This window comes from Macrobrachium rosenbergii, chromosome 21 (genome assembly GCF_040412425.1).
Source record: "Macrobrachium rosenbergii isolate ZJJX-2024 chromosome 21, ASM4041242v1, whole genome shotgun sequence".
In the NCBI taxonomy this organism is placed as follows: Eukaryota; Metazoa; Arthropoda; class Malacostraca; order Decapoda; family Palaemonidae; genus Macrobrachium; species Macrobrachium rosenbergii.
The window spans coordinates 65,081,321-65,094,963 of NC_089761.1; the positions used below are offsets into that span (position 1 = coordinate 65,081,321).

Consider the following 13,643-nt stretch of genomic DNA (forward strand, 5'->3'; position numbering starts at 1 on the left):
TTCTCTTTCTCTGTCAAGGAAGTCCCCAGTTCATTTTTAAGTTCTACTATTGTTCATGAAATATTGAAGAACATGTTCAGTTTTCAGCAAAACTAATGACTTTTTTTTGCATTAGCTCAAAATTTTGTCTGATGTTATCAAAAACTTTACGATAACAGCTTAGTTAGATATTGAATTTTTATTAAAGAATATTCTAATACAATTCTGAGAGTAAAGAGGCTTGTTCTTTAAGGAAAAGTTCTGTCCAGTGCAAATTTCATCAGAATAAACAAGAATTCACAACTACCATTTCAAATAAATCATAACTAAATGTCAATTGCCATTGATTGTGGCGACTTCCTGACGGAGATGCATATAAAATATTTCATATAGTGACTGATACTTACAATGTCACGGCAATCTGATCTTTGCACCAAAACACTTTATTTCGATACCATCATATGGTAACATTTCGTTTTTATATTTGGTATTCCTTTTGTAAACCCTCTCTCTCTCTCTCTCTCTCTCTCTCTCTCTCTCTCTCTCTCTCTCTCTCTCTCTCTCTCTCTCTCTCTCTCTTTATACTCAAAAAAGAAATGTTTCATAGCAATGAACTCATTTCTTCCTAAACAAAATCTGCTATACACTCTCTTTCAGACAATGGATTGGGTATTGGGCATTCCAGAAAGCGCATATTTGTAGTTTCAACGATTTACCATTTCAAGTCTATTAATTAACGGATTGGTTAAAAAAAAAAAGGTGACATTGTATTACGCAAGTCTGGACACTGAACTGGCGCCGATTGACAACAATTATGACGATGGATACATTCATTTCAAATAATACAGAACTATCTGAGAGAAAATAAAGACACATACCGTTGGTCATTACAGTACTCTAGTACTTGGAGTGCCAAGATATACCGAAAGTGCAACTCTTACATTCCATTAAACACACAAATGTCTATTTTATCACCGGCTGAGAAACAGTGAAAATTATCACTTTTGGTATGATTACACCTGACCACGACACAAGTATTTACAGAGCAAAATGTTAATAAATGATGCATTCATACCAAGATCAAAAAACAACTTATCTGTTCATCTTTTCCAGTGATGTATTTGAACTTTTTTTTTCATCATGGGTTGTCGATCACCCGATCATATTTCTCACTTGCCAAACGTCCATAAGAGCTATGGATGTGAAAAGATAGCTGTCGTTTGTAGACATACATTTGTATTCTCTCAGTAAGAGAACTGGGAATATTGGAACCAAAGCTCTTGGAAATTCAGATCGTCCAAATGAAATGTCTTTTTTCATAGGAATGATGAATTACTGAAATGATTAGTTTGTGATGTTGCCAGTAAAAGAATCGCAGTTGGCCGTTATGGATTATCTAGCAAACACCCAATTAGTGATGAATTTTTGCTAAAGTTGGCCATATTGATTAATAGCAATTTAAAGACTCCTAATGCAAAATATTTGGGGTATTGATTTTGCACAGAAATGAAGCTCTGATTAATATAAAAAAAACACTTTTGTGGTATACACAATGGCACAGTTTATATAATTTCAACTTTGAAGTTGCACATTTGACTGAACGATAAAATCTGTCGAAAACGAGTCTGAGCCTCTCGCTGATTTCAAGAGTTTAGTGCTAGAAGTCTACGGGAATAACTTATCACGCTTTCCTTTGTGACTAGGCCTAAACCTGGACATGTGCAATCAGCACTCTCTTCCTGGACTGTTGTCGTCCGATAGCTCCTCTGGTTTGCAAGTACTGGCCGCAGCAGCAATGTCTACACGACTTCTTATTCCTGTAGAGGTATCAGAAATGTCTCGCGAGGTCAGCGACGTGGAAGAGGTAAGAGAGACCAAAGACCCAAGAGTGGCCAAGGAGTCCATTGGGTCTGGAGACATGGTCTCTGATGTTAACTGAGTCGTGCTCTGATCCTCCGATGTGTAATTCAAAGGTTCCGTAGACGTTTCCGATATGTTGAAATCCGAATCTTGGGCTTCGTGTTTGGTGGAATGAAGGTGAAGTGAGTGAGGTGTATCCTGCGGGGTGGGAGGGGGAGTGGGTGCCCCTCTAAGCAGGGTACCTGGTGAAGGAGGCCCTCTGTCCTCTGGGCGGGATGGCGCCAGTATGCTTTCGATAGAAAAAGTAGGTCTCTTCACTAAGGTATCCTCTTGAGGCTGCATCCGCTGCTCTTGCTCCGACCCTCCCACGACGTCAATCTCAGGCTCCGACCGGTGCTGAGTTTCATACTCTCGACGAAGTTGGTCGATGGTAACATGAACGCCCTTAAGGGCCAGTTTCCTCTGCTGACGTTCAAGCTGCTTGATAATTTTTTTCTCCCTGCGGAGACGTTCTTTTCGTTCTAGTTCCTCCGGGGGGATTGGCTCCCCTGAACATGTCTGAGGATGGGCATTGTGAGCTGGACGACCTGGGCCTTTCCGGGTGTGTTCCTTCTTCCGCCATTTCGCTCGTCGGTTCTGAAACCACACCTTCCAAGAGATGAGAAAAAAGTGGAAAAATCAATGTCTGAAACCGAGAAATAAAATTATAACTGGTAGCATAGGAAAAATAAACCTGGTGTTTCCTCTGCGGTAGAATTTGCTTTTAAATATGCCCTTCTTAGCTCATGACAATGCTACCTTTATTATTGATTAGGCCTGGGCTTTCATTATTGTATATTTTTGAGAGTAGAAAAATGATAATGATACAAGTAGTTCTATTCTTTCATAGGTGATAATCCACCCTAATAATAGAGACATGTTGTTCATGGAGTAACTGAACATTTAACGTGCCTATGTGCTTAGTTAATCATATTGAGAATCATTACCTTATAATGTCAACAGTTTTTTAATATCAGGTAGATGATTATACGCACTAAATTTTCCCCAAAATCTCCCTTTGAGATTAGAATAGGTATACTGCTCAAGAAGAGGATTCAATTAATAACATGTACATTTGAAAAACACTCATAAAACATGCTAAAACATTTTTACAGTTTAAACTTCGGTTGCGCGTTCTTAAATGTTTGTGTTCATATACTTGACTATTTTCATCACAAATTAGTTTTTGTTCACGAAATTTATGAAAAGTTCTTATAAGTATTTGAAGTTGAAATGCATTTATTTTCAACTACACCAACTAACTATTTCTTACATTTTCTGTTGTTGATAACAAACCAAAGCACAAACACAAGCCAAGAAAGCTGTCAGAGGGCGGTCAACTTTCAGACTTATTTCAGATAAAAATACGAAAGCGTAAACATTGAGGTAATTAGGTTTCTGTCATTTAATGGCTTCTTTTGTTTTACTGTGGACAAGCTGGTGTCCGTTATTTGTTAATGGGAACATTCTAATGAGATTTATAAGAACGTTATCTGACAGATTTTCTTGTCATTTTTGCATAAACAGAGTTTCTGATATACTCACAAAGGTCCCAAATAACTTTTTGGGATAAGTTAAATTTTTATTACTACAAACCATCATTCCATTACATTAAATGCTACCTGAGAGAGTCTTGCTGAGCAATATGGAAAACAGGAGTGAAGAAAATAGTTATGTAATCATGAACACCAGAATTAAAGAAAATACCTTGTTAATGTTTAATAGCTAAAGTAGGACATTTGAAAGAATCCTCTTCGTAACCAGTGAACCTATTCGCTACAACTTAGCAATAAACTAAATTTCATGTATTTATCCAGCCCTTTTTGCTTCCTTTTTACTTCAGAATTATCAAAAATTTTATCTAATTTTAAGAATGATGGTTATGCAATGATAAAAACCTAAAACGGAAGCTCTGCATCTGAAAGGCTTCATCACGTGACTGAAGCTAGCATTAAAGCATTTACAGCGAAAACCGCGTGGTGTTTGAGACGTCTGTGACCATATTCGTGGCAATGCCAGTTCACAGAAATTAATCCATCAATATATCAAGGCCAATGAAAGTCCCTTACAGCGACTCTGGATTCCGTGAGGCCGAGCCTCATCGCCAGCGCCTCCCTCATGAACACATCTGGGTAGTGGGATGCCTCGAACGCCCTCTCCATCTCTTCCAGCTGCCAAGAGTTGAAGTTCGTCCTGGAACGACGGCGCTTGGCCGCTGCGTCCCCATCCAGGCTTCCATCTTCACAATCTGGAAGGAAAAGCGTGCTCATGGAAGACCAAACTTTAATGACACAGCTCTCTTCAGGAAACTAATAGTTAACTGCTAATCAAGTACATATAAATGTGAGCACAAACTAGTTTTACAAATTTCAGATGGAAAATACATATGCAGACTATGGATAAAAATCTTTAATGTGGTTACATTAACAAAATTGTTAGACAGCAAAACAGCAAAATCTTGTGATTAGAATAGTTGATTTGGCCTTTAAAGAAAAATGTGGTTCAACCGAAGTCGGAGCTTAGAGGCAAACGAAGGAGTGGATAGTAAACATGAAATGTAAATGTGCCAGACCATCAGCAGTTACCAATATTTTCTGCTCAGTTTTGTTGCCATCAGGTGAGGTGCCACATGAAATGAGCCAGCAACAATTTTCGGCTAAACCCTTCTCAAATTAAAGACATTTTTTGAAGTGGGCCATATACCAATATCTTAGTCCAAAAATAAGCTGCTAGTACATCATTATTTGTATGAATGAACAAAAATTTTATTTAATTGTGCATTTAAAGTCCTTTTCCATACAAGTATGAAAAAGTATAACTTGTTATACAAAGTCTTAGAACAGTTTTAGTTGCATTAAGACAATTAGAACTCAGGAAATCTTAGCTGTGAAGTCCTTAGCTCACAATCTGTTTTTACGAATAATCTTGTTTAGCATCTGTTATAAGAATAGAAAAGCAATAAAATTTTTTATTTATTTATTTACAAAGCAATATGTTTGGCTGTGTAAACAAAATTATATTTTTTTTTAAAATTTTTGTGGAAATGATATTCAACAGGAACTGTTGATAAACACCCTATTAAGGTTGTTAGGTTTGTTGTATTAATTGCTTTCCAAAACCATATTATTTTTGTCTTTTTTACTAATTCAAATAAATTTATATCAGTTTCACTTCATGTAAACTGATATCAATTGATTTAGATTCCACTTGACAGATGAGCCCAGTGCTGTTATAACGTCATAACCTGAACCTTCCGTCATGCTCTTGGGAGCATTGGTTGTAAATACCTTTATGCGCGTGACAATGAAGCTGAATTACACAAACGAAAGAGCTTTTTGCGAAGCCTGGGGGAAAGGAGGTGGAAGTGCCACCGTTGGAGAAAGGTACGAAATCAGCAGGACGGCGGTATGCCGTATACAAATGCAGGAATAATGCTCAAGATGATGTTGACCTGCATGGTGCCATGTTGTCTGGCACCAGGGCCAGCTTTATGTTTAAAGCAAAGACATCATTCGTCTGCTCAGGTCGTTTGGAGCCTGATTCCATATTAAAACTTCAGGAGACTAGAGATCATGAAGGAGGTCGGTGGTTAACATGTTCCAAAAGAAAACCTTGATCTCTGGCTGGAGATGCAATTCCGGACCTCTCCCATTAGCCCCCTCTCCCACGTCTACAGCTAATCTTATGAGCAATGCTGCTACTACTACTACTACTACTTCTACTACTACTACTACCGCTACTACTACTACCACCACTAGTTTCTAGTTGCTCTTTAAAAACACTTCAGTCCTTATAAATGGAGCTAATACTGTGTTGTCACTTAGCTGCTGATATTGTCATCATCATTATTATTATTGAAGTTTTCCGTTCTGGAAGAAGGGGTAGTTCACTCCTCAAGAACTGAGCTACTGCTTCTTTGAGTTAATGATATTATTATTAAAACTCTCGTTCTGGAGAATCAGAAGTTCATTTCTTAAAAGTAGAGGTGATATTAATCATTTTCCTGTGTTGTGGAAAAAGCAGTGCTATGCTCTTAAGAAAAAATACAACTACTATACCTGCTATGTCCATTATTATTATTATTATTATTATTATTATTATTATTATTATTATTATTATTATTATTATTATTATTATTGTATAACCATTCGTATGGAGCAACTCATACACATACTTAGAATACAACAGAGTTACAGAGTCAACAAGCTGTTTTACTTGTACTGTATGTTTGTCTGGCTTCAGGTAGTAACATCAAGCCAGCAGATGGCGTGAGCAAGCAAATTTTGTAGCCGATGAAAGATGATTGAGCGCTAATACGCAAGAGAATAGAAAATGTTGTCTTTGAAATTTGACAGAAGTAGAAGTACTGGAAAAGTTGTCAGTTCTTCATTAAGAATGAACGGCAAAACTATTTATGCCTGAACTTCAAAATTAAGGGAAGTATTGACCAGCCCTATGAGAGCCGTTAATCAGCTCAGCGTATGGTTAACTATTTTAATAATGTTAATAGTAAGGGAAGTATATTTCAAAGGCAGTGTTATCAACTATCATCTATTTTTGGTGATATTAATGGGACCCCTGATCACTAAGGCAATATCACACTCCTGCAAATATGAATGATTCTGCCTCAAATTGTAGGTATTGATTGCAATTTCTCTTATAATATAGCACTACTTTGATTAACGAGAGAGTACTCGCTTTAAAACTTTGCAATATTAGTATCATGGAACATATAATGAATGGTCTTCACAATTTTTAGTGTCATTAATGTAAAATCGACAGAAAGATTTTTAAGTTCTTTTGAGCGATTCATTGCCTGCCTGGTTTAGTCCTTTTCATGGTAGCTTAAACCTGTCTGGTTTAGTCCTTTTCATGGTAGCATAAACCTGTCTGGTTTAGTCCTTTTCATGGTAGCATAAACCTGTCTGGTTTAGTTCTTTTCATGGTATCATTATGACAACCTGATTATTTTGTCAGTTAATGGCATTGTTGTTGCTGACTTTGAAAACAAAATATCATACAACGCATACAATCTGACTCTCGTATCAGTTGTGTGATCTCCCATGTAGTTTCCGTTCTTACAGCGAGTTCCACCCCATCAGAAAGTGACGTAGTCAGTGGGTTACAAAGGTCAGCTCTCATAAAACTGAGAACTGCTTACACCATGTCTTCACTCATCAATTTAGTATGATCTAACAGCAGAGTAATGTACTTAAAGATTGTGTATTTGCAAATGCTTTTTTGTCGTCTTTGATTTCAAGATCACATATACACATTACTCGAAAAGATTTGAGCTAATGTTGTCACTGAGATATTTGTTGTCTGTGAGGCTTTCATCAGCTACAGACATGATTAGAATGCCTTGTGCATCACATTTTTCGCTCTACCATCACAGGCATTTCTTTCTTCCATGTGGTGTAAAAGAGCTTTCCATGATCTTTATCTCAGAGATAATATTGCTCAAGTGGTGGTTTTTCCTTTCCTGCCAACACTGATTATTAATGAGACTATGAAGAAGAGCATAATTATGACAAATAATGACGAAGGTTTAGGGTCAACTAGGGAGTCTGAAAAGTTCAAGAAGGCGTCACTGGACAAAAGGCGGCGTTTACAAGGTGCACTTGAATAAGGCAGAGAAATTACGAAGAGTTTAACAGACAGTCAATAAAAAATTTTAGTGAATAATAAAGGTGATGCTATAGCGTGCAACTGTTTTGAAGTTTACAAGAGGGAAAATAAGATATCAAGCATAAAAGATGAGAAATGCTTTTAGTGAATTTGTGTCAGAACTTTAAAGTAGAATTATGAATTGCTGTGAAAGAAAATGAAAGCAGAGAGAAACGCATGAGCAATTAGTTCATAGTATAAAAGATACAAGTGAGGGACGCTGTAAGAATGCAAGAGGTAAACATAAAAATTAAATAACGGAAAGGTGCTATTGGGTGTGATACAGTTATGAATGCATACCAGAGTCTCTGATCGAGGTCTGAACAGTGTCTGGAGGTAGGAATGAAATCCGTTTTGCTATTTTATATAATTGGTGTTGAAGTTATTTGAAGTCATAAGTGCATTCTTTCGTATGCAGGGAAAGCAAGAGAAGGCAATTAATGGGAAAGGAAAAAACAGATGATTTTTAATGGAAGAGTAGTGCGGTTTAGAAAAGGAAGAGGCTATGTAGACCAAATGTTTGCTACAAAACACTTGTGTGATACGTTACAAATAAAGGGTGAGTGTGTGTAATTTTAATGGGCTTGAAAAAACTTTTGACATAAGTTATAAAGATATGTTGTACTGGTATTAGGAAATGATATTAAAAAGGTAGCTTTTTTAAGAGAAATAAAAGTCTGAAGTTAAAAGAAGAACTTTTTAAAGGATATGTAGATGGCAGAATGCCTGGTTCCATATTGAAGTACGTCTCGGAAAAAAAAAAAAATATTTTTTGCACACAGGAAAGGAACAGGCGTAGGTGCAGGTGCATGGGACAAGAAAATGGGCCTTGAACAGACCGCAAAGACTGCTGAAGTGGAACACTTGAATGTTTGCTTTATGGTGGAGGAATGAAAATGGTCGACTGCGTAGGTATTCAGGAACCAATGCTATGTATGGATACTGGTTACATTAAAAAAGAAATTAATAACTGAGCAGATCAAGCAAGAAGTGCATTGGGAACTCTCAGGGATATTGGAAGAGAAAAGGAAATGAGAAAGCTAATTTTATAACGTTAGAATTCATTGCTAAAGCAATACCACCTCATTTAAATAAGGATGGGAGTGTAATGTTGACTTCAAAGGAAAATATTAGAATCAGGCGAGATGAATTGTCTGGTATTATATGTAGAGTCAGCGTATGGATCAGTGTACAGAGGTGGAGATGGAGAGACTAAAGGTGTAGGTTTGGGAGAAGTGAGAATAATTCGAACGTCTTCTTAGAAAGGAGGAAATACAGACCAAGTCGATGAAAGGACAAGTGTTTGAACAGAAAAGCCTCAATATTAAAAAAAAAAAAAATGCAAGAGTGCTCGCGTGATAGAGGTAAGTGACAGTCTGTATACGGTGCGGTACCGAAGCTCTTCTGTGTGAGGGGGCTGTTGTCGTCAAGATCTTCTGTACTGGAGGTTGCGACCAGATTAGGTAGATATTTTATTCGACTATTTCTGTGTTACGTCAACTATAAAAGGAATAGATTATGCATACATGATATTGTGCATTAAGCTTTGGAAGATAAATTATCTTTATGTGGCACCACTAAAGCATTCTACAAATGAAATGAAAAAGTATTAGTGAACGATTAGTAAGCGATTACTTTATAAACATTATTATTATTATTATTCTTTTTCTTTTTTATTATTAAGACATTATTTTATTCTTAAATTAAGACACTAATTGTCTTAAATGATTATCCCTTACTGATGCCTGATCTCTCTCTCTCTCTCTCTCTCTCTCTCTCTCTCTCTCTCTCTCTCTCTCTCTCTCTCTCTAAAGCTGTTCCAAGACTATGTTTTACCAACGGTTTTGGTCGTTTATTTCACGATTCTAACTTTGTTTTCTATCATCACAAATCACTGGTTTACGAGGTCGTAAAGGGGGAATCATATTAACTAGTGATTTGCAGTAGACACAGAGGCTGGAATCGCTCGAACCTCCCAGAGATTAATGGTACCTTATGTATAGGTGTGCATGCATTTGTGTGCATGTTTTATATATATATATATATATATATATATATATATATATATATATATATATATATATATATATATATATATATATATATATATATATATATATATATATATATATATATATATATATATATATATATATATATATATATATATATATATATATATATATATATATATATATATATATATATATATATATATATATATATATATATATATATATATATATATGCATGTGTCCGTCTGCCTGTCTGTCTCTGGGGAAGGGGATGCTGGTTGGTGTTTCAGCTTAGAAATGCCAGAACATATGCACAACATACTTATTTGGATGTCTTGCCCTTCCATAAGACTGTATTTTCAGCCACTGCGTCGATGAAAGAGGTAAGGTTAGAGCTGTGTTCTGTAATGGCACTACTAACCATTGATGTTATAGCTCCAGATAAATCTAAATAAAGCAGTCTTTCAATCTGAAATGCCAAAGATATTACTCAGGAGTTGATCACAATCAGTCAAAAGTATTCAGATTTTGGATCCATCTTGAAGTCGACCTTTCGCGAGAATTGGTTGCTATATATTTTGATATAATGCCTCCTCTAAAATTGTATTTCCGAGCAAGTATAACGTTTTCAGTTCAGAATCGAAAGCAATCGGTTTATTCAAACGACTGTATATTGAATGTAGAAATGCATGCAGAATAAAATCAGTAAAATAATAGTTGAGCCCAACTTCAAAGTAAGCTCTAGACTCGTCTGTTACAAGAAAGAAGGTAATAGAACTCAGAGAAAACAAATGGGAAAGAATTCCATAGCTTTGCGCTGAGTAGAAGAAAAATGAATAAATCAGGCAGAGAGAGATTCCAGAACCTCACAGAATTGTACCTCGCCAGAACATCGAGAAACTTGTCATTAATTACTGGCATGAATAAGACATGCGACCAAATCATAATCAAAAGTAAAGGAGATATAACTAGAGAGGGCAACAAGAGTTGTATGTCTTTGCTATAATGGATTAACGTAGTACTCCAAATACACAGAAGCATTTATGTGTCTTTCATAAATAGCAGGAATTCGCTGTTCCTTTCAATACGCATCAGTGACAACAACAGTAAACAAAGTAATATTAACATCTTGGGACAGGATCCAGACTCTGACCTGCCTCGAAATTCAAACAATTGTTCCTTGGAGCAAAGAGAATCAAAAAAAAAAAAAAACCCTGAGAATCCTTTTGATAGGGTTCGTTCACACTTAAGTAAAACCTGTCATCAACACCCGGCGGCAACTCATCTCTTACATACCACAAACATGTTGAAAACAAGTTAACAACCGTAAGTCGAGAGCGAACCCTTGTCCACTCCTGTATAGTCTAATGAAGTCATTAACTTGTGTTCATGACATGTTTTACGGTAGTGTGGACGCGCCCTTAGTTTTCACGTAATTCTGATAATGCTGGATACAGGGACAAACAAGCTTAACCAAAAGCCTGATGGCCTTGGCGGTGGCAATTAATATTTCTAACACAGCTGACAGGCTGGCAAATTCCAGGTAAGGACTCTGCAAGTCATCAGTTTGTTGATTTACATTATACATTGTTTCAAATAAACAACTATTAATTTTAGTTTAAATAAGAAAACGTAATGTCACTTTAACCGTTAATCTCCTGAACAGTCAAGCTGCAAAACGATCTGAGTAGAGGTGCTGCTGGCAGTCGGGAGAAAATTATAAAAGAAATATTCCCGACGCGGTCATGATTTCTGGAACTATTTAGATTTGCTAATCTTTCTTTCTTTCCATTAAACGGCATTACTAGGTCTCTCTCTCTCTCTCTCTCTCTCTCTCTCTCTCTCTCTCTCTCTCTCTCTCTCTCTCTTGTAGGAATTCAAGTACGGCATGCAAACAATAAGAATCTGAAATATTTAATGGTCCATACCTCTCTTCGCAAAATCCATATATATTTCTTCAGATCCGAAATATTTTAGTTTTTGTACTTACTTTTTCTCGTGTATTCATTAATAGTTATTTAGAACTCTATATTACCAGTATATCCGCACTATCAAAATTGATGGGAATGTAAGAAAAGGTCAAGATGGCAGGTCTGGACCCGAGGAATGGTGCGTACAGTCCCGAAAACCAGATCAAGGTATCTTCGTTCTACATATATATATATATATATATATATATATATATATATATATATATATATATATATATGTATATATATATATGTATGTATATATATATATATATATATATATATATATATATATATATATATATATATATATATATATATATATATATATATATATATATATATGTATATATATATATATATATATATGTGTGTGTATATATATATATATATATATATATATATATATATATATATATATATATATATATATATATATATATATATATATATGCGCCGATGGGAAGAGGATGATTTCAGGTGGACGACGGCAGGTCTAAACGTGGAGTTTATTGCCTGTAGACTATCTTTATGATACACAGGCAACAGTGTGTGCATACCCATTGTGGTTAATCACAGAAGTGTTAGTTTTCACACCGAAACCTTCTGAGAACGGTGTTTCATTTTAGCTAATGTATCCTATTTTAGAAGTTCTTCAAAAAAACAATTGCAAAGAAAATCAGTCTTCGCAGAAACCTGCTGGTAAATGGGGAAATTTACTCACATTCCGCTAAGTTCATTAAGCAGAGTAATTCATATATGACTTTATAGTTCTTCATAGCAAGTCGAGAATTGGGTGCAGAAGTCCTGGGTTGACAATACTTTCTGCTTTCTCGTATTTTGTAATTGTTGCATTCAAGATGATTCCTTTTCAATGCATAAATTCTATGATTAAGTCGTCGAGGGACATTTCATCATTTTGTCAACTAAAGGGAAGTGCAAAATAGTTGACAACTGTCTTCTGCCACCACTGCTGAGTTCTGGAACAGTTGCGAGTTTCGCCCGGACGTCCTCAGGTGTTTGAGGCAACCGACGTGTTGCAACGTCGCGCTGACAATCTGCCTACCGTGGAATTGCCTCCTTAAATAACAGGCCCTGGGACGGCGAAAACGTGTTCGCTCCTTTTTTCCTTCACCCTTGAGATATTATCGATGATAATGTTCACACGGCCTGGCGGAAGACACTCGAATGCTGTGTGTAATTTTGATTACACGCATACTGTGTAATATACACACACCTATGAATACGTAATCACTCATAAAGATACGTATAGCTGAGTGCATGAGAGTGTTTGCTTGGTCCTGCGTTTCTAGTTCAATGTATTGACGCCGTACGATTGAAGTAATAATTCTCTCAGTATAACACACGCGCGCGCACACACACACACACACACACACACACACACACACACACACACATATATATATATATATATATATATATATATATATATATATATATGTATATATATATATATATATATATATATATATAATATTATATATATTTCCTGAACAGAGGGTGGATGCGAAAAATATATAAATAACAAGACGACAGAGGGTGGTGAAGACTACACTACCGCATTCATATTGTAATTACTGAATCGAGGTTAAATCCCTGTTCAGCAAATTTCTTTAAAAACATGAAATTCATATACCTGTACACACTTCACCTCTCGTGTACCCTGAATTCAAGTTCTTGCCTTTTAATTCCTCTTTCACTTTAACTGTGCAACACTTTCTATGGCTTCTTCTCTCCTGCCTCCTAACACTTCTGATTTATCCACTCTTTTAACTTGTCTTCCTCCATTTTCTCCACATGACCAAAGCAATATAATTCATCATTTCTCCTGCACTAACCCTTTTACTGCTTCTGTGTATTTCTACATTCTTCACCCTTCCAATTATTCATCTCAGTACTTTCAGGCCTTTTTCCTCCTTTCATAAAGGAGAGTTGGCTTAACGCTCCTTTCATGCACACTTACTTGGGTTTCATAAACTTACCAAGTCTCTTTCCAATCGTTTGTCTCATCCTACCACCATCCATTAAGAATCAACCATTTCCTTTATTCCACCATCCTTATTAACGTACACTGCTCAATCTTCCTGATTTC

General features: G+C 36.0%; 1 protein-coding gene across 2 annotated transcripts in view; it reads right to left on the bottom strand.

Annotated features, from left to right (window-relative positions):
* Window positions 1-484: 484 nt before the first annotated feature.
* The window catches only part of LOC136850255 (homeobox protein aristaless-like), a 35,404-nt gene continuing 22,245 nt past the window's right edge, over window positions 485-13,643 (bottom strand). For both annotated transcript variants that reach the window (XM_067123927.1, XM_067123926.1), the window contains exons 2-3: window positions 3,948-4,126; window positions 485-2,487 (exon numbers count right to left, since the gene is read on the bottom strand). In XM_067123927.1, the coding sequence (XP_066980028.1) occupies window positions 1,705-2,487; window positions 3,948-4,126 (962 nt within the window). In that variant the 3' untranslated portion in view covers window positions 485-1,704. The remainder of the gene's footprint in view (window positions 2,488-3,947; window positions 4,127-13,643) is intronic.